Consider the following 25979-nt stretch of genomic DNA (forward strand, 5'->3'; position numbering starts at 1 on the left):
GAATGTTTTATAATAGCTATAACTCAAGACAACTTACTACCTAAACTGTTTAGTTGTTGCTGGCTAATTTTGTCCACCGATATCAACATATATTGTTTGTTTGTTTTTATCCCGCTGGCACGCAAGCTAGCGAAGGAAGGAAGGAAGGAAGGTGCACTTGAAGAGAACGCTGCCTGAATTTGGACGCTCGAGTAAGGGGGGAAATAGGAACTAGTCGCACTGTGAGTTGACAGTTTTCTCTGTCAGCTAAAATCGTTTGAGCTTTTCCAGTTTTTGTTACTTTACTTTTGCCCTTGAGCTGAACAGGACAGGTGTTTGTGTTTGTGTGTTACCTTCGACGCAACCAAGAGTGTTTTGACATTGTGCTGGCTACAGCAGGCTTCATATCTCTTCGTTTGATTAATAACCTGTGATTAGAGAGAAATCATTCAGAATTTGTACATTTGGCAAGATGAGGTAGCACGATTCATGCATGTACAGTAACGTTATGCATTATTAATGAATCTCATTCACCATTCAGTCCAGCCACAGAAAACCCACAGCCAGACACCATGGATGACAGCTTGAGTAACTCCAATGTGAAGGTCGCAGTTCGCGTCCGACCAATGAACAGAAGAGGTACATTCATAATACAAATCTTGACAGTCATTTCATGAGTAGGTCTTTCCTTCCATGCAGTCTATTTTGGTGTGTGTGAGTGAATGATGCGGGGGTTGACTAAACCTACAGTCCCAGCAGTTATATCCGGTGGAGAAGGCAGGTTAGGGTCATGAAATATTGGGTTTGAATAAAGAGAGAACAATGCATAAAAAAAATCTATAAATGTATCATTCTGGTTCAATTTATATCAAATCAAACTTTATTTATCACATGCGCCGAATACAACAAGTTTAGACCATAATGTGAAATGCTTACTTACAAGCCCTTAACCAACAGTGCAGTTCAAGAAAGAGTTAAGAAAAATGTAACCAAATAAACAAAAGTAAAAAGTGTAATAAAAAAATAACGAGGCTGTACACAGGGGGTTACCGGTACTGAGTGAATGTGCGGGGGTACAGCTTAGTCGAGGTAATTTGTACATGTAGGTAGGGGTGAAGTGACCATGCACAGATAATAAGCAGCAAAACAATGGAGGGATCAATGTAAATAGTCCGGTGGCCATTTTGATTAATTGTTCAGCAGTCTTATGGCTTGTGGTAGGCCACACAAGCTCACAGAACGGGACTGCCGAGGGCTGAAGCGCGTAGTGCGTAAAAATCTTATGTCCTTTGTTGCAACACTCACTACCGAGTTCCAAACTGCCTCTGGAAGCAACATCAGCACAAGAACTATTCGTCGGGTGCTTCATGAAATGGGTTTCCATGGCAGCCCCACAAGCCTAAGATCACCATGCGCAATGCCAAGTGTCGGCTAAAGTGGTGTAAAGCTCACCGCCGTTGGACTCTGGATCAGCGGAAACACATTCTCTGGAGTGATGAAGCACGCTTCACCATCTGGCAGTCCTGACGGACAAATCTGGGTTTGGCGGATGCCAGGAGAACACTACATGCCCCAATGCATAGTGCCAACTGTAAAGTTTGGTGGAGGAGGCTAGGCCCCTTAGTTCCAGTGAAGATAAATCTTTACGCTACAGCATACAATGACATTCTAGACGATTCTGTGCTTCCAACTTTGTGGCAACAGTTTGGGGAAGGCCGTTTCCTGTTTCAGCATGACAATGCCCCCGTGCACAAAGCGAGGTCCGTACAGAAATGGTTTGTTGAGATCGGTGTGGAAGAACATGACTGGCCTGCACAGAACCCTGACCTCAACCCCATCGAACACCTTTGGGATGAATTGGATCACCGACAGCGAGCCAGGCCTAATCGCCCAACATCAGTGCCCGACCTCACTTATGCTCTTGTGACTGAATGGAAGCAAGTCCCCGCAGCAATGTTCCAATATCTAGTGAAAAGCCTTCCCAGAAGACTGGAGGCTGTTATAGCAGCAAAGGGGGACACACTCCATATTAATTACCATGATTTTGCAATAAGATGTTCGATGAGCAGATGTCCACATACTTTTAGCCGTGCAGTGTATGTGTTGCTATGCTGATACACTAGCTGGGAGGTTAAATGTATGTGTTGCTATGGTGATACGTTTAACCTCTCAGATAGTGTATGTGGCTCCTTCGAACCATCAGCTGTTCCTGGACACATCATAGCCAGACACAGAAATAAGACTTGTTATTGTTGTATAACAACATGTATGTGTTGTGTCTCCTTGTCCCACCAGAAAAGGACCTGAAGACCAACTGTGTGGTGGAGATGGAGGGGAACCAGACAGTGTTGAACCCTGCTAGTCAGAACCTCAGCAAGGGAGACCCCCGGTAGGAATACACATACCTTCATTCTGACCATCATGTATCCCTGCAGCATAGGCCTCCCATCCGATGTGCCATCCATGTGTCTGCCTACTGCTCAGTGTTCAACAAATACTTCCTTTTTGAATTATATTGTAGTAACTGGGTGGGGGGGGGGGTCAGTTTCAGGTCAAGATTTATCATGGACTACTAGCTTAGGAATTTGATTGGGCCCCCTTTTCATATGCTTGACTTTTCTTCAATAGTTTGACACATTTAGAAACAGATGAGGAATCAGATCCCAGTCAGAACTTGATATTGATTTGCTTTTTGAAAAGCAACAAAATGGCGTACATTTTTTTGTTTTTTATTCAGATTGTTCAAGTGCTAGAAGGGTATTGGAAATAAGTGACTTTTGTGTTGTGCTGTGGGCTGCCACCAGCCGTTATTTGTATCATTTGTCATAGTCATTGTTCATGCTACGTACTGTATCACTTTGTATGCACTGCGTGTCCACCAAGTCAGATCCCTTCCGATGTTCTCACACTGAGGATCACACATGCATAGACCTTATTGGTTCAATGCTCAATGGACATGGTGTTGATTACAGAATAGAAAGAGGGAAAAAAAGCAACTGAAAGTTCCCTACTGACCATTGTCTCCTCTCTGGCCCATCAGCCTGAACTACCTATAGTATATGTCTTCTATTCCATGTCATGAACCACCAGTCCTCAGCTCCGTTACAGCCCTACAGCTTCCTGGTCTGCTGTGTATGTAGATTCAGTCACAGAGTCAAACCGGTCTGGTAACTTACTGTTTTAGCTCCATACCCTCCCTTAACCTTCCTAACACCCTCCACAACGCTACCCTCCCTTAACCTTCCTAACACCCTCCACAACGCTACCCTCCCTTAACCTTCCTAACACCCTCCACAACGCTACCCTCCCTTAACCTTCCTAACACCCTCCACAACGCTACCCTCCCTTAACCTTCCTAACACCCTCCACAACGCTACCCTCCCTTAACCTTCCTAACACCCTCCACAACGCTACCCTCCCTTAACCTTCCTAACACCCTCCACAACGCTACCCTCCCTTAACCTTCCTAACACCCTCCACAACGCTACCCTCCCTTAACCTTCCTAACACCCTCCACAACGCTACCCTCCCTTAACCTTCCTAACACCCTCCACAACGCTACCCTCCCTTAACCTTCCTAACACCCTCCACAACGCTACCCTCCCTTAACCTTCCTAACACCCTCCACAACGCTACCCTCCCTTAACCTTCCTAACACCCTCCACAACGCTACCCTCCCTTAACCTTCCTAACCCCCTCCACAACGCTACCCTCCCTTAACCTTCCTAACACCCTCCACAACGCTACCCTCCCTTAACCTTCCTAACACCCTCCACAACGCTACCCTCCCTTAACCTTCCTAACACCCTCCACAACGCTACCCTCCCTTAACCTTCCTAACACCCTCCACAACGCTACCCTCCCTTAACCTTCCTAACACCCTCCACAACGCTACCCTCCCTTAACCTTCCTAACACCCTCCACAACGCTACCCTCCCTTAACCTTCCTAACACCCTCCACAACGCTACCCTCCCTTAACCTTCCTAACACCCTCCACAACGCTACCCTCCCTTAACCTTCCTAACACCCTCCACAACGCTACCCTCCCTTAACCTTCCTAACACCCTCCACAACGCTACCCTCCCTTAACCTTCCTAACACCCTCCACAACGCTACCCTCCCTTAACCTTCCTAACACCCTCCACAACGCTACCCTCCCTTAACCTTCCTAACACCCTCCACAACGCTACCCTCCCTTAACCTTCCTAACACCCTCCACAACGCTACCCTCCCTTAACCTTCCTAACCACCTCCACAACGCTACCCTCCGCCCTGCTCTGGTCTGTCCTGTCTCTCGTTACTAAGGGTGTGTCTATTCTGTGTTCAGTCAGTCAGTGTTGCAGGTGGGATGGATGCTCTCAGGGTTGGCTACTTGCCCAGGTGAGGTTTTCACCTCATCAACAAACAAAAACCTGTCCTGGTTAGTTGAGGGTTTGTTAGACTATAGGTTATGTTTCTGATGTATAATATGGGCCCTTTTTTTTCTTCTTCTATGGTCTACAATAAACTGTAGGACATTTTGTCTTTGATTGTGATTTCTGCCCTGACATGCTGCAGTGCTGTTCTTCTGTCTATCCCCTGGGCTATATATGAACAGGTTTTACAGGCTTCTGTTGGATTCAGACTGAATCACTTCCCAGATTCCATTTTGGTTATTAAGGGACCATTTTAGGAGAGAATCAGGCAGCCTCAGCGAGCTCTGGGCCTTTTAATAAATATGTGTCTTTTGAAGTATTCTACATGGCTCTTATAACATTCACTGTTTTTATATTACACTGAAGAAAAATATAATCAAAACATGCAACAATTTTCAAAGATTTTACTGTGTTACAGTTCATATAAGGAAGTCAGTCAATTGAAATAAATAAATTAGGCCCTAATCTCTGACTGAGGAATTACAGATATGCATTTTTTGGTCACAGAGACCTTCAAAAAAAAAGGTAGGGGCTTGGATCAGAAAACCAGTCCGTATCTGATGTGACCACCATTTGATCTCATGCTGCGAGATCTCCTTCGCATAGAGTTGATCAGGGTGTTGATTGTGGAATGTTGTCCCAATCCTTTTCAATGGCTGTGCATTATCATGCTGAAACATGAGGTGATGGCGGTGGATGAATGGCACGACAATGGGCCTCAGGATCTCGTCACGGTATCTCTCTGTGCATTAAAATTGCCATCAATAAAATGCAGTTGTGTTCATTGTTCGTAGCTTATGGCTAACCATACCATAACCCCACCGCCACCATGGGGCACTCTTTACAACGTTGACATCAGCAAACCGCTCTCCCACACGACGTCATACGTGCTGTCTGCCGTCTGCCCGCTACAGCTGAAACTGGGATTCATCCACGAAGAGCACACTTCTCCAACGTGCCAGTGGCCATTGAGGTGAGAATTTGCCCACTGAAGTCGGTTACGACGCCAAACTGCAGTCAGGTCAAGACCCTGGTGAGGACGACGAGACCGCAGATGAGCTTCCCTGAGACTGTTTCTGACAGTTTGTGCAGAAATTCTTCAATTGTGTAAACCCACAGTTTCATCAGCTGTCCGGGTGGCTGGTCTCAGACGATCCTTCAGATGAAGAAGCCGGATGTGGAGGTCCCGAGCTGGCGTTATTACACGTGGTCTGCGGGTGTGAGGCCAGTTGGACTTACTGCCAAATTCTCTAAATCGATGTTGGAGGCGGCTTATGGTAGAGAAATGTGCACCTGTTCAATGATCAGGCAGTTTAATCAGCTTCTTGATATGCCACACCTGTCAGGTGGATGGATTATCTTGGTAAAGGTGAAATTATAACTAACAGGGACGTAAACAATTTATTATTATCTTCTGTGCGTATGGAACATTTCTGGAATCTTTTATTTCAGCTCATGAAACATGGGACGAACACTTTACATGTTGCGTTTTATATTCTTTGTTCAGTGTAGTTTAGGAGATCACAAGGCTGGTAAACAGCTCGTGGAGGATCCCAGCCAACCGGAAAACTTGAACCTGTAGGAGGATCTTCTTTAGATTCAGCCAAGCTACTCTGTGGTTTAGTTACAACTAGTCATAAATGCAGTGTTTGGTTTTCACCAGACATAATGGGACCCGTGTCATCCAAAAAGTTGACTGTAGTTTGCCGCCAAAAAGCACCTGGGTGATCGTCAAGACCCCTGGAAGAATGTCTTGACGATCATCCGGGCGCTTTCTGGGTCCCATTATCTCTGACGAAAACCTAACACTGAATTCCACAGTAAGAACCTCATACCAACGGTCAAGCGTGGTGGTAGTGGGATGGTTTGGGGATGCTTTACTGCCTCAGGACCTGGACCACTTACCTTAATAGAAGGAACCATGAATTCTGCTCTGTATCAGAGAGTTCTACAGGAGAATGTCAGGCCATCCGTCTGTAAGCTGAAGAACAGCTGGGTCATTCAGCAAGACAATGATCCAAAACACACAATCAAGTCTACATGAAAATGGCTAAAAAGTAATACATTTGAAGTTTTGGAATGGCCTAGTCAAAGTCCAAACCTAATCCCAATTGAGATGTTGTGACGGGACTTGAAACGAGCAGTTCATGCTTGAAAACCCACAAAAGTCACTGAGCTAAAGCAGTTCTGCGTTGATGAGTGGACCAAAATTCCTCTACAGTGATGTGAGACTGATCAACAACTACAGGAAGTGTTTGGTCGGGAGTCATTGCAGCTAAAGGTGGCACAACCCCCTATGCTCTTTTGAGACCCCTCTTTCTTAAAAAAAAAATGTATTGGAGAAAAATATAAACATACGATCACGTTGGCTTCCCCCCCCAATCCTTTAGAACATTCCCCCCCCAATCCTTTAGAACATTCCCCCCAATCCTTTAGAACATTCCCCCCCCAATCCTTTAGAACATTCCCCCCCCAATCCTTTAGAACATTCCCCCCCTAATCCTTTAGAACATTCCCCCCAATCCTTTAGAACATTCACCCCCCTAATCCTTTAGAACATTCCCCCCAATCCTTTAGAGCATTCCCCCCCAATCCTTTAGAACATTCCCACCCCAATCCTTTAGAACATTCCCCCCCAATCCTTTAGAACATTCCCCCCCAATCGTTTAGAACATTCCCCCCAATCCTTTAGAACATTCCCCCCCAATCCTTTAGAACATTCCCCCCCAATCCTTTAGAACATTCCCCCCAATCCTTTAGAACATTCCCCCCCAATCCTTTAGAACATTCCCCCCAATCCTTTAGAACATTCCCCCCCTAATCCTTTAGAACATTCCCCCCAATCCTTTAGAACATTCACCCCCCTAATCCTTTAGAACATTCCCCCCAATCCTTTAGAACATTCCCCCCAATCCTTTAGAACATTCCCCCCAATCCTTTAGAACATTCCCCCCAATCCTTTAGAACATTCCCCCCCCAATCCTTTAGAACATTCCCCCCAATCCTTTAGAACATTCCCCCCAATCGTTTAGAACATTCCCCCCAATCCTTTAGAACATTCCCCCCCAATCCTTTAGAACATTCCCCCCAATCCTTTAGAACATTCCCCCCCAATCCTTTAGAACATTCCCCCCCAATCCTTTAGAACATTCCCCCCCAATCCTTTAGAACATTCCCCCCAAATCCTTTAGAACATTCCCCCCCAAATCCTTTAGAACATTCCCCCCCAAATCCTTTAGAACATTCCCCCCAAATCCTTTAGAACATTCCCCCCCAATCCTTTAGAACATTCCCCCCCAATCCTTTAGAACATTTCCCCCCCAATCCTTTAGAACATTCCCCCCAATCCTTTAGAACATTCCCCCCCAATCCTTTAGAACATTCCCCCCCAATCCTTTAGAACATTCCCCCCAATCCTTTAGAACATTCCCCCCCAATCCTTTAGAACATTCCCCCCAATCCTTTAGAACATTCCCCCCAATCCTTTAGAACATTCCCCCCCAATCCTTTAGAACATTCCCCCCCAATCCTTTAGAACATTCCCCCCCAATCCTTTAGAACATTCCCCCCCAATCCTTTAGAACATTCCCCCCAATCCTTTAGAACATTCCCCCCCAATCCTTTAGAACATTCCCCCCCCCAATCCTTTAGAACATTCCCCCCCCAATCCTTTAGAACATTCCCCCCCAATCCTTTAGAACATTCCCCCCAATCCTTTAGAACATTCCCCCCCAATCCTTTAGAACATTACCCCCCAATCCTTTAGAACATTACCCCCCCAATCCTTTAGAGCATTCCCCCCAATCCTTTAGAACATTGCCCCCCAATCCTTTAGAGCATTCCCCCCCAATCCTTTAGAGCATTCCCCCCCCAATCCTTTAGAACATTCCCCCCCAATCCTTTAGAACATTCCCCCCCAATCCTTTAGAACATTCCCCCCAATCCTTTAGAACATTCCCCCCAATCCTTTAGAACATTCCCCCCAATCCTTTAGAACATTCCCCCCAATCCTTTAGAACATTCCCCCCCAATCCTTTAGAACATTCCCCCCCAATCCTTTAGAACATTCCCCCCCAATCCTTTAGAACATTCCCCCCCAATCCTTTAGAACATTCCCCCCCAATCCTTTAGAACATTCCCCCCCAATCCTTTAGAACATTCCCAATTCATCTCACCCCCCCTCCCTCCCTCTCTCTCATCCTCCCTCCCTCCCTCCCTCCCTCTCTCTCTCTCATCCTCCCCCCCTCCCTCTCTCTCACCTCCCTCCCTCTCTCTCACCTCCCTCTCTCTCTTCTCTCTCACCTCCCTCTCTCTCTTCTCTCTCACCTCCCTCCCTCTCTCTCACCCCCCCTCCCTCCCTCTCTCTCACCCCCCTCCCTCCCTCTCTCCACCTCCCTCCCTCCCTCCCTCCCTCCCTCCCTCCCTCCCTCCCTCCCTCCCTCCCTCCCTCCCTCCCTCCCTCCCTCCCTCTCTCACCTCCCTCCCTCCCTCCCTCTCACCTCCCTCCCTCCCTCTCTCTCAGCCCCTCCCTCCCTCTCTTCTCTCTCACCTCCCTCCCTCTCTTCTCTCTCACCTCCCTCCCTCTCTTCTCTCTCACCTCCCTCCCTCTCTTCTCTCTCACCTCCCTCCCTCTCTTCTCTCTCACCTCCCTCCCTCTCTCTCTCTTTCTCCTCCCTCTCTCTCTCTCTTTCTCCTCCCTCTCTCTCTCTTTCTCCTCCCTCCCTCTCTCTTTCTCCTCCCTCCCTCTCTCTTTCTCCTCCCTCCCTCTCTCACCCCCCTCTCTCTCTCTCTCTCCCTCTCTCCCCCTCCCTCTCTCTCTCTCATCCTCCCTCCCTCTCTTCTCTCACCCCCTCTCTCTCACCCCCTCCCTCCCTCCCTCTCTCCCCCCTCCCTCTCTCTCTCACCCTCCCTCTCTCATCCTCCCTCCCTCTCTCTCCCTCCCTCTCTCTCTTCTCTCACCCCCCTCCCTCTCTTCTCTCTCCCCCTCCCTCTGTCTCTCTCTCCCCCTCCCTCTCTCTCTCTCTCCCCCCTCCCTCTGTTCTCTCTCCCCCCTCCCTCTCTTCTCTCTCCCCCCTCCCTCTCTTCTCTCTCCTCCCTCCCTCTCTTCTCTCACCCCCTCTCTCTCACCACCTCCCTCTCTCCCTCTCTCTCTCTCTCTCTCACCCCCCCTCCCTCCCTCCCTCTCTCTCTCTCACCTCTCTCTCGCTCACCCCCCCTCCCTCTCTCGCTCACCCACATCCCTCTCAACCTTCCCTTGACAGCTTGTTGCCTTGACAGCTTGTTGCCTTGACAGCTTGTTGCCTTGACAGCTTGTTGCCTTGACAGCTTGTTGCCTTGACAGCTTGTTGCCTTGACAGCTTGTTGCCTTGACAGCTTGTTGCCTTGACAGCTTGTTGCCTTGACAGCTTGTTGCCTTGACAGCTTGTTGCCTTGACAACTTGTTTTTAAGCTTCTGATGATATGAAACGTATGTTTATTTTTTATATACACCCTTTTCATATCACCTTTTGACTTTGTTAGTAAATACATTATTAATAGCTTAATGTTTTCCCCTGTACCTGAATGCACACTGGTATTATTAGTTAGCCCACTTTGTTTGGAGTAAAGCTGTTTAACTAAGTCTTTCCCTTTCCCCTCTGTTGTCCTGTTCAGGAATCAGCCTAAGGTGAGCCCTTAACCAGGACAGTATTGTGACGTTACAAAATCACTATTTAATCACTTTTGTGAATGTAAGGATTTATGTGTTCTTCAACTGGCTGTCATTTTCCCCTCAGGTCTTTGCTTATGACCACTGCTTTTGGTCCATGGACGAGGCAGACACAGACAAGTTTGCAGGTTAGTATATGTCAGAATGTTGAATACATACTTTATTCAGCAACAAGATAAACAGGACAAAAGGACACCCATCCATCTTCTCCCACGTACAATATCCACACAGTCTAATAGATCAGTGTAAGGATTATCCTTGAGATTATCTCTTTCCCCTGGGGCTATGTGCATTGTGGGTACACAGTTGTAACCCTCTTGCTGTTGAGTTGTTATTCATTAGAACAGGCTTTATACTGGAAGCACTGTGCTTCCTGGTCCTAGAGAGCTGCGTGGAGGGACTGGAAGCACTGTGCTTCCTGGTCCCAGAGAGCTGCGTGGAGGGACTGGAAGCACTGTGCTTCCCGGTCCCAGAGAGCTGCGTGGAGGGACTGGAAGCACTGTGCTTCCTGGTCCCAGAGAGCTGCGTGGAGGGACTGGAAGCACTGTGCTTCCCGGTCCCAGAGAGCTGCGTGGAGGGACTGGAAGCACTGTGTTTCCCGCTCCCAGAGAGCTGCGTGGAGGGACTGGAAGCACTGTGCTTCCTGCTCCCAGAGAGCTGCGTGGAGGGACTGGAAGCACTGTGCTTCCCGCTCCCAGAGAGCTGCGTGGAGGGACTGGAAGCACTGTGCTTCCCGGTCCCAGAGAGCTGCGTGGAGGGACTGGAAGCACTGTGCTTCCCGGTCCCAGAGAGCTGCGTTGAGGGACTGGAAGCACTGTGCTTCCCGCTCCCAGAGAGCTGCGTGGAGGGACTGGAAGCGCTGTGCTTCCCGGTCCCAGAGAGCTGCGTGGAGGGACTGGAAGCGCTGTGCTTCCCGGTCCCAGAGAGCTGCGTGGAGGAACTGGAAGCACTGTGCTTCCCGGTCCCAGAGAGCTGCGTGGAGGAACTGGAAGCACTGTGTTTCCCGGTCCCAGAGAGCTGCGTGGAGGGACTGGAAGCACTGTGTTTCCCGGTCCCAGAGAGCTGCGTGGAGGGACTGGAAGCACTGTGCTTCCCGGTCCCAGAGAGCTGCGTGGAGGGACTGGAAGCACTGTGCTTCCCGGTCCCAGAGAGCTGCGTGGAGGGACTGGAAGCGCTGTGCTTCCCGGTCCCAGAGAGCTGCGTGGAGGGACTGGAAGCACTGTGTTTCCCGGTCCCAGAGAGCTGCGTGGAGGGACTGGAAGCACTGTGTTTCCCGGTCCCAGAGAGCTGCGTGGAGGGACTGGAAGCACTGTGTTTCCCGGTCCCAGAGAGCTGCGTGGAGGGACTGGAAGCACTGTGTTTCCCGGTCCCAGAGAGCTGCGTGGAGGGACTGGAAGCACTGTGTTTCCCGGTCCCAGAGAGCTGCGTGGAGGGACTGGAAGCACTGTGTTTCCCGGTCCCAGAGAGCTGCGTGGAGGAACTGGAAGCACTGTGTTTCCCGGTCCCAGAGAGCTGCGTGGAGGAACTGGAAGCACTGTGTTTCCCGGTCCCAGAGAGCTGCGTGGAGGGTAAAGCACTCCCATGTTTAACTGTACTGATACACCTGAAGAAAGGAACAGACCTGGAAATAGATTATCTTGGCTTTAGGGAAGAGAAATATCTGCCTTGGAGAAAGAATATGTGGATCTAATGCAATTCAATTGGAATTTAATGTCTGGTTGTCTGTGTGTGTGTGTGTGTCTCCGTCCGTCTGTGTGTGTCTCCGTCCGTCTGTGTGTGTCTCCGTCCGTCTGTGTGTGTCTCCGTCCGTCTGTGTGTGTCTCCGTCCGTCTGTGTTTCTGTCTGTGTGTGTGTGTGTGTGTGTGTGTGTGTGGTGTGTCAGGTCAAGACGTCGTGTTCCAGTGCCTTGGAGAGAGTCTTCTGGACAATGCCTTCTTGGGCTATAACGCCTGTATCTTCGCCTATGGACAGACAGGTTGGTACCAGACTAGTGACCCAGACAGACAGGTTGGTACCAGACTAGTGACACAGACAGACAGACAGGTTGGTACCAGACGAGTGACCCAGACGGACAGACAGGTTGGTACCAGACTAGTGACCCAGACGGACAGACAGGTTTGTACCAGACTAGTGACCCAGACAGACAGACAGGTTGGTACCAGACTAGTGACCCAGACAGACAGACAGGTTGGTACCAGACTAGTGACCCAGACAGACAGACAGGTTGGTACCAGACTAGTGACCCAGACAGACAGACAGGTTGGTACCAGACTAGTGACCCAGACAGACAGACAGGTTGATACCAGACTAGTGACCCAGACAGACAGACAGGTTGGTACCAGACTAGTGACCCAGACAGACAGACAGGTTGGTACCAGACTAGTGACCCAGACAGACAGACAGGTTGGTACCAGACTAGTGACCCAGACAGACAGACAGACAGGTTGGTACCAGACTAGTGACCCAGACAGACAGACAGACAGGTTGGTACCAGACTAGTGACCCAGACAGACAGACAGACAGGTTGGTACCAGACTAGTGACCCAGACAGACAGACAGACAGGTTGGTACCAGACTAGTGACCCAGACAGACAGACAGGGTGATACCAGACTAGTGACCCAGACAGACAGACAGGGTGGTACCAGACTAGTGACCCAGACAGACAGACAGGGTGGTACCAGACTAGTGACCCAGACAGACAGACAGGGTGGTACCAGACTAGTGACCCAGACAGACAGACAGGGTGGTACCAGACTAGTGACCCAGACAGACAGACAGGGTGGTACCAGACTAGTGACCCAGACAGACAGACAGGGTGGTACCAGACTAGTGACCCAGACAGACAGACAGGGTGGTACCAGACTAGTGACCCAGACAGACAGACAGACAGGGTGGTACCAGACTAGTGACCCAGACACAGACAGGTTGGTACCAGACTAGTGACCCAGAAACAGACAGACAGGGTGGTACCAGACTAGTGACCCAGACAGACAGACAGACAGGGTGGTACCAGACTAGTGACCCAGACAGACAGACAGACAGGTTGGTACCAGACTAGTGACCCAGACAGACAGACAGACAGGGTGGTACCAGACTAGTGACCCAGACAGACAGACAGACAGGGTGGTACCAGACTAGTGACCCAGACAGACAGACAGACAGGGTGGTACCAGACTAGTGACCCAGACAGACAGACAGACAGGGTGGTACCAGACTAGTGACCCAGACAGACAGACAGGGTGGTACCAGACTAGTGACCCAGAAAGACAGACAGACAGGGTGGTACCAGACTAGTGACCCAGACAGACAGACAGACAGGGTGGTACCAGACTAGTGACCCAGACAGACAGACAGACAGGGTGGTACCAGACTAGTGACCCAGACAGACAGGGTGGTACCAGACTAGTGACCCAGACAGACAGACAGACAGGGTGGTACCAGACTAGTGACCCAGACAGACAGACAACAGGGTGGTACCAGACTAGTGACCCAGACAGACAGGGTGGTACCAGACTAGTGACCCAGACAGACAGACAGGGTGGTACCAGACTAGTGACCCAGACAGACAGGGTGGTACCAGACTAGTGACCCAGACAGACAGGGTGGTACCAGACTAGTGACCAGACATTCAATAACGCACACAGTGACTCAGTTTAAACACACTTGTATTCCAATTATTTATTTGTTACCTCAAACAAAAACAAAACCTATTTTTTTGGCCCTGTGACTAAATTGGCAGAGCCTCACCTGTTTAGATTTGATTGGCTGAGTCTTAGTGATCCAGTGATTTGATTGGCTGAGCCCTCCTGATCCTCTGATTTTGATTGGCTGTGTGCCCTCACCAGGCTCAGGGAAGTCGTACACCATGATGGGTTCGTCAGAGCAGCCAGGTCTGATCCCGCGGCTGTGCAGCTCTCTGTTTCACCGAACCCTACTGGAACAGAGGGAGGGAGAGAGCTTCACTGTCGAGGTCTCCTTCATGGAGATCTACAACGAGAAGGTTCGGGACCTACTGGACCCTAAAGGGTGAGGAGAACAGGAACTCCATTTTTTTGGGGTGAACAAATGTTTTATTACCAGTAAATGACAGATAAACAAGAAACCAATCATATGTTTTAGTATGTGGACATACTGTATATGTAGACTCGTATCAGTACATAGAGATGACCTCTCTTCCCCCTGTCTCTGCCCTCAGAAGTCGACAAGCCCTGCGAGTGAGAGAACACAAGGTGTTCGGGCCTTACGTTGATGGTCTGTCTCGTCTGGCTGTAGCCTGCTATAAGGTACTTTCTTATCGAATGTATAGAACTGTCTTTATTTGACCTCTATTGGCCCAGGTTGGTCTCATTGGAATACATGTTATTTGTCAAGAGAGGACCGGTGCTGCTAATACACTATATACAGGACGTTCAGAAAGAATTCACACCCCTTGACTTTTCCCACATTTTGCTCAGGCTGTAACCTGAATTTAAAATGGATTCAATTCAGATTGTTTTGTCACTGGCCTATACACACACAACCCTGTAATTCCAAAGTGGAATTATGTTCTTTCAAATTTTTACAAATTTAATTAAAAATATAAAGCAGGAATGTCTTGAGTCAATAATTATTCAACCCTTTTTTGTTATGGCAAGCCTAAATAAGTTGAGGAGTAAACATTTGGTTAACAAATCACATTAAGTTGCAAGGTGCAGTAATAGTGTTGAACATGATTTTTGAATGCCTACCTCATCTCTGTACCCCACACATACAATTATCTGTAAGGTCCCTCAATCGAGCAGTGAATTTCAAACACAGATTCAACCACAAAGAACAGGGAGGTTTTCCAATGTCTCACAAAAAAGGGAATCTATGAGTATTTGTAATTATAATGGATCCTGAGGTCCAGCAAAATTAAGGCAGTTTATACCATTTTAAAAACATTACAATACATTGACAAATTTCACAACACACTGTGTGCCCTCAGGCCCCTACTCCACCACTACCACATATCTATAGTAAAAAATCCATGTCTGAGTGTGTGTATGTTATCGTGTGTGTATTCATGTGTCTGTGCCTAGTGGTAGATGGGTAAAAAAATAAATAAAAGCTAACATTGAATATCCGTTTGAGCATGGTGAAGTTAATAATTACACTTTGGATGGTGTATCTATACACCCAGTGACGTTAGAACAGTCAGAGTTGAATGGCTGTGATGGGAGGAAACTTTAGAATGATCACCCACAGTCTAGTTACTCCACAACACTAACCTAAATGACACAGTCAAAAGATGGCAGCCTGTACAGAATAACACATATTCCAAAACATGCCTCCTTTTTGCAACAAGCCACTAAAATAAATTGAACTGAATACAAGTGTTTTGTATGGGGCAAATCCAATACAACACATTTCTGAGTACCACTTTCCATATTTCAATAAATTTGAAAACATTTCTTGTTTTCACTTTGTCATTATAGGATATTGTGTGTAGATGGGTAAGATAAAAATAAATAAATTGTAATCCGTTTTGATTTCAGGCTGAAACAACAAAATGTGGAATAAATCAAGGGGTATGAATACTTTCTGAAGGCAATGTATGAATGTATACACTAGAAAGACCAGCCAATCCCTTACTCTCTCCCTCCATCTTTCTTTCTCTCTCTCTCTCTCCCTCCATCTTTCTCTCTCTCCCTCCATCTTTCTTTCTCTCTCTCTCCCTCCATCTTTCTCTCTCTCTCCGTCTCTCTCCCTCGGTGTCTCTCTCTCCCTCCCTCCATGTCTCCCTCCCTCCATCTCTCTCTCCAGGACATAGAGTGTTTGATGTCAGAGGGTAACAAGTCTCGTACAGTAGCAGCCACCAATATGAACGAGGAGAGCAGCAGGTCCCATGCCGTCTTCAACATCATCCTCACACACACTCTAATGGACCTGGCTTCTGGGGTAGGTCCAACACACACAGTCACGGTTCTGTGGTAGGTCCAACACACACGGTCACGGACCTGGGTTCTGGGGTAGGTCCAACACACACGGTCACGGACCTGGGTTCTGGGGTAGGTCCAACACACACTCTAATGGACCTGGCTTCTGGGGTAGGTCCAACACACACTCTAATGGACCTGGGTTCTGGGGTAGGTCCAACACACACTCTAATGGACCTGGGTTCTGGGGTAGGTCCAACACACACAGTCACGGTTCTGGGGTAGGTCCAACACACATGGTCACGGTTCTGGGGTAGGTCCAACACACACGGTCACGGACCTGGGTTCTGGGGTAGGTCCAACACACACGGTCACGGACCTGGGTTCTGGGGTAGGTCCAACACACACACTCACGGACCTGGGTTCTGGGGTAGGATAAGTTACATTCACCACACTCGAATAGACCTGGGTTCTGGGGTCGGACAAGTTACATTCACCACACTCTAATGGACCTGGGTTCTGGGGTCGGACAAGTTACATTCACCACACTCTAATGGACCTGGGTTCTGGGGTCGGACAAGTTACATTCACCACACTCTAATGGACCTGGGTTCTGGGGTCGGACAAGTTACATTCACCACACTCTAATGGACCTGGGTTCTGGGGTAGCACAAGTTACATTCACCACACTCTAATGGACCTGGGTTCTGGGGTAGCACAAGTTACATTCACCACACTCTAATGGACCTGGGTTCTGGGGTAGCACAAGTTACATTCACCACACTCTAATGGACCTGGGTTCTGGGGTCGGACAAGTTACATTCACCACACTCGAATGGACCTGGGTTCTGGGGTCGGACAAGTTACATTCACCACACTCGAATGGACCTGGGTTCTGGGGTAGCACAAGTTACATTCACCACACTCGAATGGACCTGGGTTCTGGGGTAGGACAAGTTACATTCACCACACTCGAATGGACCTGGGTTCTGGGGTAGCACAAGTTACATTCACCACACTCGAATGGACCTGGGTTCTGGGGTAGGACAAGTTACATTCACCACACTCGAATGGACCTGGGTTCTGGGGTAGGACAGGATAAATAGTTTCTTTACAAGTTACATTCACCACATTCTAATCCAGCATCTTGCCAATTATTGCTTTGATGGTTTTCTGAGTACATCATGTGTTGACATCATCAAATCATTGAAGGCTTTACTTTTAATATGTTGACTTTCATTTCCTCCAGCTGTTGCTATGCGTGTTGCTAACAAACCAGTCTGTTTCATATTGCTCTATGTTGTTGTTGTTGTAGACTAGTGGTGAGAAGGTCAGTAAGCTGAGTCTGGTGGATCTGGCTGGCAGTGAGAGAGCTGCTAAGACTGGAGCTACTGGAGAGAGGATGAAGGAGGGGAGCAACATCAACAAGTAGGTTACATCTCACTCTCATTCTCCCCCCTCCATCCTCTCTCCCCCCTCCATCCTCTTTCCCCCCTCCCCGCTCTTTCCTCCCCTCTCTATTCTCTCCCCGCTCTTTCCTCCCCTCTCTATTCTCTCCCCTCTCTATTCTCTCCCCTCCTCTCTATTCTCTCCCCGCTCTTTCCTCCCCTCTCTATTCTCTCTCCTCTCTATTCTCTCTCCTCTCTATTCTCTCCCCTCTCTATTCTCTCCCCTCCTCTCTATTCTCTCCCCTCCTCTCTATTCTCTCCCCTCCTCTCTATTCTCTCCCCTCCTCTCTATTCTCTCCCCTCCTCTCTATTCTCTCCCCTCCTCTCTATTCTCTCCCCTCCTCTCTATTCTCTCCCCTCCTCTCTATTCTCTCCCCTCCTCTCTATTCTCTCCCCTCCTCTCTATTCTCTCCCCTCCTCTCTATTCTCTCCCCTCCTCTCTATTCTCTCCCCTCCTCTCTATTCTCTCCCCTCTCTATTCTCTCCTCTCTATCTCTCCCCTCTCTATTCTCTCCCCTCTCTATTCTCTCCCCTCTCTATTCTCTCCCCTCCCCGCTCTTTCCTCCCCGCTCTATTCTCTCTCCTCTCTATTCTCTCCCCTCTCTATTCTCTCCCCTCTCTATTCTCTCCCCTCTCTATTCTCTCCCCTCTCTATTCTCTCCATTCTCTCCCCTCTCTATTCTCTCTCCCCTCTATTCCTATTCTCTCTCCCCTCTATTCTCTCCCCTCTATTCTCTCCCCTCTATTCTCTCCCCTCTATTCTCTCCCCTCTATTCTCTCCCCTCTCTATTCTCTCCCCTCTCTATTCTCTCTCCCCTCTATTCTCTCCCCTCTCTATTCTCTCCCCTCTCTATTCTCTCCCCCCTCTATTCTCTCCCCCTCTATTCTCTCCCCTCCTCTCTATTCTCTCCCCTCCCCTCTATTCTCTCCCCTCCCCTCTATTCTCTCCCCTCCCCTCTATTCTCTCCCCTCCCCTCTATTCTCTCCCCTCCCCTCTATTCTCTCCCCTCCCCTCTATTCTCTCCCCTCTCCTCTATTCTCTCTCCTCTCTATTCTCTCCTCTCTATTCTCTCCCCTCTCTCTATTCTCTCCCCTCCCCTCTATTCTCTCCTCTCTATTCTCTCCTCTCTATTCTCTCCCCTCCCCTCTTTCCCCCCGCTCCTCTCTTTCCTCCCCTCTCTTTCCCCCCACCCTCTCTTTCCACCCTCCCCTCTCTTTCCCCTTTTTTGTATTCTACACTTTGTACGTGGTCTCTCAATGTCTCTAAAAATGTTACAGACTTTATTACGTCTTCACTATATATAAATCACTGTTGGTCAGGTCTCTAAGCACGCTGGGCCTGGTGATATCAGCGCTGGCAGACCAAGGAGCAGGGAAAAACAAGACCAAGTTTGTTCCCTACAGAGACTCAGTTCTCACCTGGCTACTCAAGGTACGCTGAGCCATATTACCATGGGTTATTACCATGGGTTATTACCATGGGTTATTACCATGGGTTATTATCGTTCAACATTCTGCAACTGTAACAGTGTTGATTCGTCTCTCCTGCCACACTGTATATGTGGTAAAGCAGTCTGTTTTTAAATGGAGTAACTACTTCTCTCATTCAGATCTCACATTCCTCCTCTCTTTCTGCCCTCTACAGGACAGTCTGGGTGGTAACAGTCTGTCTTATCTAACAGGGTAACCTTTCTTTCTCTGTCTCTCTCTCTTTCTGCCCTCTACAGGACAGTCTGGGTGGTAACAGTCTGTCTTATCTAACAGGGTAACCTTTCTTTCTCTGTCTCTCTCTCTTTCCGCCCTCTACAGGACAGTCCAAGGGGCTTAAATTGTCCTGTCAATTTAAGGGGCTTTATTGGCTTGGGAAACATGTTTACATTGCCAAAGCAAGTGAAACAGATAATAAACAAAAAATGAACAGTAAACATTACACTTACAAAAGTGGGGCGGCAGGTAGCCTAGTGGTTAGAGCGTTAGACTAGTAAAGACATTTTAAATGTCATTATGTGTTGTAACGATCTGCAAATAGCTAAAGTACAAAAGGGAAAGTAAATAAACATAAATATGGGTTGTATTTACAATGGTGCTTGTTCTTCACTGGTTGCCCTTTTCTTGTGGCAACAGGTCACAAATCTTGCTGCTGTGATGGCACACAGTGGTAATTTGCCTAATAGATATGGGAGTTTATCAAAATATGATTTGTTTTCTAATTCTTTGTGGGTCTGTGTAATCTGAGGGAAATATGTATCTCTAATATGGTCATACATTTGGCAGGAGGTTAGGAAGTGCATCTCAGTTTCCACCTCATTTTGTGGGCAGTGTGCACATAGCCTGTCTTCTCTTGAGAACCAGGTCTGCCTACGGCGGTCTTTCTCAATAGCAAGGCTATGCTCACTGAGTCTGTACATAGTCAAAGCTTTCCTTAAGTTTGGGTCAGTCACAGTGGTCAGGTATTCTGCCACTGTGTACTCTCTGTTTAGGGCCAAATAGCATTCTAGTTTGCTCTGTTGTTTTGTTAAATCTTTCCAATGTGTCAAGTAACTATCTTTTTGTTTTCTCATGATTTGGTTGGGTCTAATTGTGTTGCTGTCCTGGGGCTCTGTGGGATCTGTTTGTGTTTGTGAACAGAGCCCCAGGACTGGCTTGCTTAGGGGACTCTCCCTCGACAGGACAGTCTGGGTGGTAACAGTCTGTCTTCTAACAGAGTAACCTCTCTCTCCTCTCTCCAGGACAGTCTGGGTGGTAACAGTCTGTCTTCTAACAGAGTAACCTCTCTCCTCTCTCCAGGACAGTCTGGGTGGTAACAGTCTGTCTTCTAACAGAGTAACCTCTCTCCTCTCTCCAGGACTGTCTGGGTGGTAACAGTAGGACAGCCATGGTGGCCACGGTGAGTCCAGCAGCTGATAACTATGACGAGACTCTGTCCACGCTGCGCTATGCTGACCGGGCTAAGAGCATCGTCAACCACGCCGTCGTCAACGAAGACCCCAACGCACGCATCATCAGAGAGCTACGGGAGGAGGTGGAGAAACTACGAGACCAGCTCACTGAGGCTGAGGTACTGAACAGTTATAATATAACAGGTATCACCAACTCACTGAGGTACTGAACAGTTATTATATAATATAACAGGTATCACCAACTCACTGAGGTACTGAACAGTTATAATATAACAGGTATCACCAACTCACTAAGGTACTGAACAGTTATTATATAATATAACAGGTATCACCAACTCACTGAGGTACTGAACAGTTATAATATAACAGGTATCACCAACTCACTGAGGTACTGAACAGTTATTATATAATATAACAGGTATCACCAACTCACTGAGCTACTGAACAGTTATTATATAATATAACAGGCATCACCAACTCACTGAGCTACTGAACAGTTATTATATAATATAACAGGCATCACCAACTCACTGAGGTACTGAACAGTTATTATATAATATAACAGGTATCACCAACTCACTGAGGTACTGAACAGTTATTATATAATATAACAGGCATCACCAACTCACTGAGCTACTGAACAGTTATTATATAATATAACAGGTATCACCAACTCACTGAGGTACTGAACAGTTATTATATAACAGGCATCACCAACTCACTGAGGCACTGAACAGTTATTATATAATATAACAGGTATCACCAACTCACTGAGGTACTGAACAGTTATTATATAATATAACAGGTATCACCAACTCACTGAGGTACTGAACAGTTATTATATAATATAACAGGTATCACCAGCTCACTGAGGTACTGAACAGTTATAATATAACAGGTATCACCAGCTCACTGAGGTACTGAACAGTTATTATATAATATAACAGGTATCACCAGCTCACTGAGGTACTGAACAGTTATTATATAATATAACAGGTATCACCAACTCACTGAGGTACTGAACAGTTATAATATAACAGGTATCACCAACTCACTGAGGTACTGAACAGTTATTATATAACATAACAGGCATCACCAACTCACTGAGGTACTGAACAGTTATTATATAATATAACAGGCATCACCAACTCACTGAGGTACTGAACAGTTATTATATAATATAACAGGCATCACCAACTCACTGAGGTACTGAACAGTTATTATATAATATAACAGGCATCACCAACTCACTGAGGTACTGAACAGTTATTATATAACAGGCATCACCAACTCACTGAGGTACTGAACAGTTATTATATAACAGGCATCACCAACTCACTGAGGTACTGAACAGTTATTATATAATATAACAGGCAACACCAACTCACTGAGGTACTGAACAGTTATTATATAATATAACAGGCATCACCAACTCACTGAGGTACTGAGCAGTTATTATATAATATAACAGGTATCACCAACTCACTGAGGTACTGAACAGTTATTATATAATATAACAGGTATCACCAACTCACTGAGGTACTGAACAGTTATTATATAATATAACAGGTATCACCAACTCACTGAGCTACTGAACAGTTATTATATAATATAACAGGCATCACCAACTCACTGAGCTACTGAACAGTTATTATATAATATAACAGGCATCACCAACTCACTGAGGTACTGAACAGTTATTATATAATATAACAGGTATCACCAACTCACTGAGGTACTGAACAGTTATTATATAATATAACAGGCATCACCAACTCACTGAGCTACTGAACAGTTATTATATAATATAACAGGTATCACCAACTCACTGAGGTACTGAACAGTTATTATATAACAGGCATCACCAACTCACTGAGGCACTGAACAGTTATTATATAATATAACAGGTATCACCAACTCACTGAGGTACTGAACAGTTATTATATAATATAACAGGTATCACCAACTCACTGAGGTACTGAACAGTTATTATATAATATAACAGGTATCACCAGCTCACTGAGGTACTGAACAGTTATAATATAACAGGTATCACCAGCTCACTGAGGTACTGAACAGTTATTATATAATATAACAGGTATCACCAGCTCACTGAGGTACTGAACAGTTATTATATAATATAACAGGTATCACCAACTCACTGAGGTACTGAACAGTTATAATATAACAGGTATCACCAACTCACTGAGGTACTGAACAGTTATTATATAACATAACAGGCATCACCAACTCACTGAGGTACTGAACAGTTATTATATAATATAACAGGCATCACCAACTCACTGAGGTACTGAACAGTTATTATATAATATAACAGGCATCACCAACTCACTGAGGTACTGAACAGTTATTATATAATATAACAGGCATCACCAACTCACTGAGGTACTGAACAGTTATTATATAACAGGCATCACCAACTCACTGAGGTACTGAACAGTTATTATATAACAGGCATCACCAACTCACTGAGGTACTGAACAGTTATTATATAATATAACAGGCAACACCAACTCACTGAGGTACTGAACAGTTATTATATAATATAACAGGCATCACCAACTCACTGAGGTACTGAGCAGTTATTATATAATATAACAGGTATCACCAACTCACTGAGGTACTGAACAGTTATTATATAATATAACAGGTATCACCAACTCACTGAGGTACTGAACAGTTATTATATAATATAACAGGTATCACCAACTCACTGAGGTACTGAACAGTTATAATATAACAGGTATCACCAACTCACTGAGGTACTGAACAGTTATTATATAATATAACAGGTATCACCAACTCACTGAGGTACTGAACAGTTATAATATAACAGGTATCACCAACTCACTGAGGTACTGAACAGTTATAATATAACAGGTATCACCAACTCACTGAGGTACTGAACAGTTATTATATAATATAACAGGCATCACCAACTCACTGAGGTACTGAACAGTTATTATATAATATAACAGGCATCACCAACTCACTGAGGTACTGAACAGTTATTATATAATATAACAGGTATCACCAACTCACTGAGGTACTGAACAGTTATAATATAACAGGTATCACCAACTCACTGAGGTACTGAACAGTTATAATATAACAGGCATCACCAACTCACTGAGGTACTGAACAGTTATTATATAATATAACAGGCATCACCAACTCACTGAGGTACTGAACAGTTATTATATAATATAACAGGTATCACCAACTCACTGAGGTACTGAACAGTTATTATATAATATAACAGGCATCACCAACTCACTGAGGTACTGAACAGTTATAATATAACAGGTATCACCAACTCACTGAGGTACTGAACAGTTATTATATAACAGGATACCAACTCACTGAGGTACTGAACAGTTATTATATAATATAACAGGTATCACCAACTCACTGAGGTACTGAACAGTTATTATATAATATAACAGGTATCACCAACTCACTGAGGTACTGAACAGTTATTATATAACAGGTATCACCAGCTCACTGAGGTACTGAACAGTTATTATATAATATAACAGGTATCACCAACTCACTGAGGTACTGAACAGTTATAATATAACAGGTATCACCAACTCACTGAGGTACTGAACAGTTATTATATAATATAACAGGCATCACCAACTCACTGAGGTACTGAACAGTTATAATATAACAGGTATCACCAACTCACTGAGGTACTGAACAGTTATAATATAACAGGTATCACCAACTCACTGAGGTACTGAACAGTTATTATATAATATAACAGGCATCACCAACTCACTGAGGTACTGAACAGTTATAATATAACAGGTATCACCAACTCACTGAGGTACTGAACAGTTATAATATAACAGGTATCACCAACTCACTGAGGTACTGAACAGTTATTATATAATATAACAGGCTTCACCAACTCACTGAGGTACTGAACAGTTATAATATAACAGGTATCACCAACTCACTGAGGTACTGAACAGTTATTATATAACATAACAGGCATCACCAACTCACTGAGGTACTGAACAGTTATTATATAATATAACAGGCATCACCAACTCACTGAGGTACTGAACAGTTATTATATAATATAACAGGCATCACCAACTCACTGAGGTACTGAAGAGTTATTATATAATATAACAGGCATCACCAACTCACTGAGGTACTGAAGAGTTATTATATAATATAACAGGCATCACCAACTCACTGAGGTACTGAACAGTTATAATATAACAGGCATCACCAACTCACTGAGGTACTGAACAGTTATTATATAACAGGCATCACCAACTCACTGAGGTACTGAACAGTTATTATATAATATAACAGGCAACACCAACTCACTGAGGTACTGAACAGTTATTATATAATATAACAGGCATCACCAACTCACTGAGGTACTGAACAGTTATTATATAATATAACAGGTATCACCAACTCACTGAGGTACTGAACAGTTATTATATAATATAACAGGTATCACCAACTCACTGAGGTACTGAACAGTTATTATATAATATAACAGGCTTCACCAACTCACTGAGGTACTGAACAGTTATAATATAACAGGTATCACCAACTCACTGAGGTACTGAACAGTTATTATATAACATAACAGGCATCACCAACTCACTGAGGTACTGAACAGTTATTATATAATATAACAGGCATCACCAACTCACTGAGGTACTGAACAGTTATTATATAATATAACAGGCATCACCAACTCACTGAGGTACTGAAGAGTTATTATATAATATAACAGGCATCACCAACTCACTGAGGTACTGAACAGTTATTATATAATATAACAGGCATCACCAACTCACTGAGGTACTGAACAGTTATAATATAACAGGCATCACCAACTCACTGAGGTACTGAACAGTTATTATATAACAGGCATCACCAACTCACTGAGGTACTGAACAGTTATTATATAATATAACAGGCAACACCAACTCACTGAGGTACTGAACAGTTATTATATAATATAACAGGCATCACCAACTCACTGAGGTACTGAACAGTTATTATATAATATAACAGGTATCACCAACTCACTGAGGTACTGAACAGTTATTATATAATATAACAGGTATCACCAACTCACTGAGGTACTGAACAGTTATAATATAACAGGTATCACCAACTCACTGAGGTACTGAACAGTTATTATATAACATAACAGGCATCACCAACTCACTGAGGTACTGAACAGTTATTATATAATATAACAGGCATCACCAACTCACTGAGGTACTGAACAGTTATTATATAATATAACAGGCATCACCAACTCACTGAGGTACTGAACAGTTATTATATAATATAACAGGCATCACCAACTCACTGAGGTACTGAACAGTTATTATATAATAACAGGCATCACCAACTCACTGAGGTACTGAACAGTTATTATATAATATCAGGCATCACCAACTCACTGAGGTACTGAACAGTTATTATATAATATAACAGGCATCACCAACTCACTGAGGTACTGAACAGTTATTATATAATATAACAGGCATCACCAACTCACTGAGGTACTGAACAGTTATTATATAATATAACAGGTATCACCAACTCACTGAGGTACTGAAC

General features: G+C 45.6%; 1 protein-coding gene and 1 long non-coding RNA gene across 7 annotated transcripts in view; one reads left to right on the plus strand and one right to left on the minus strand.

The window, feature by feature from the left end:
• LOC106608308 (kinesin-like protein KIF13B) overlaps positions 1 to 25979 on the plus strand; it is a 105201-nt gene that overhangs the window by 135 nt on the left and 79087 nt on the right. For 2 of the 6 annotated variants that reach the window (XM_045721142.1, XM_045721146.1), the window contains exons 2-13: positions 127 to 221; positions 521 to 618; positions 2275 to 2368; positions 10048 to 10060; positions 10170 to 10230; positions 11985 to 12077; positions 13949 to 14129; positions 14299 to 14386; positions 15888 to 16022; positions 17316 to 17428; positions 18769 to 18880; positions 20294 to 20506. In XM_045721142.1, the coding sequence (XP_045577098.1) occupies positions 552 to 618; positions 2275 to 2368; positions 10048 to 10060; positions 10170 to 10230; positions 11985 to 12077; positions 13949 to 14129; positions 14299 to 14386; positions 15888 to 16022; positions 17316 to 17428; positions 18769 to 18880; positions 20294 to 20506 (1170 nt within the window). In that variant the 5' untranslated portion in view covers positions 127 to 221; positions 521 to 551. Of the gene's footprint in view, positions 1 to 126; positions 222 to 520; positions 619 to 2274; positions 2369 to 10047; positions 10061 to 10169; positions 10231 to 11984; positions 12078 to 13948; positions 14130 to 14298; positions 14387 to 15887; positions 16023 to 16147; positions 16172 to 17315; positions 17429 to 18768; positions 18881 to 20293; positions 20507 to 25979 lie in introns of those variants that run through there. The other 4 variants (XM_045721145.1, XM_045721143.1, XM_045721144.1 and 1 more) reach the window with 4 other exon arrangements.
• Positions 13756 to 25979, minus strand: part of LOC123743511 (uncharacterized) — a 75847-nt gene continuing 63623 nt past the window's right edge. The window contains exon 3 of the long non-coding RNA XR_006770358.1: positions 13756 to 14037. This is a non-coding gene — a long non-coding RNA (uncharacterized lncRNA). The remainder of the gene's footprint in view (positions 14038 to 25979) is intronic.

Source organism: Salmo salar, chromosome ssa06, assembly GCF_905237065.1.
Source record: "Salmo salar chromosome ssa06, Ssal_v3.1, whole genome shotgun sequence".
Taxonomy (NCBI): Eukaryota; Metazoa; Chordata; class Actinopteri; order Salmoniformes; family Salmonidae; genus Salmo; species Salmo salar.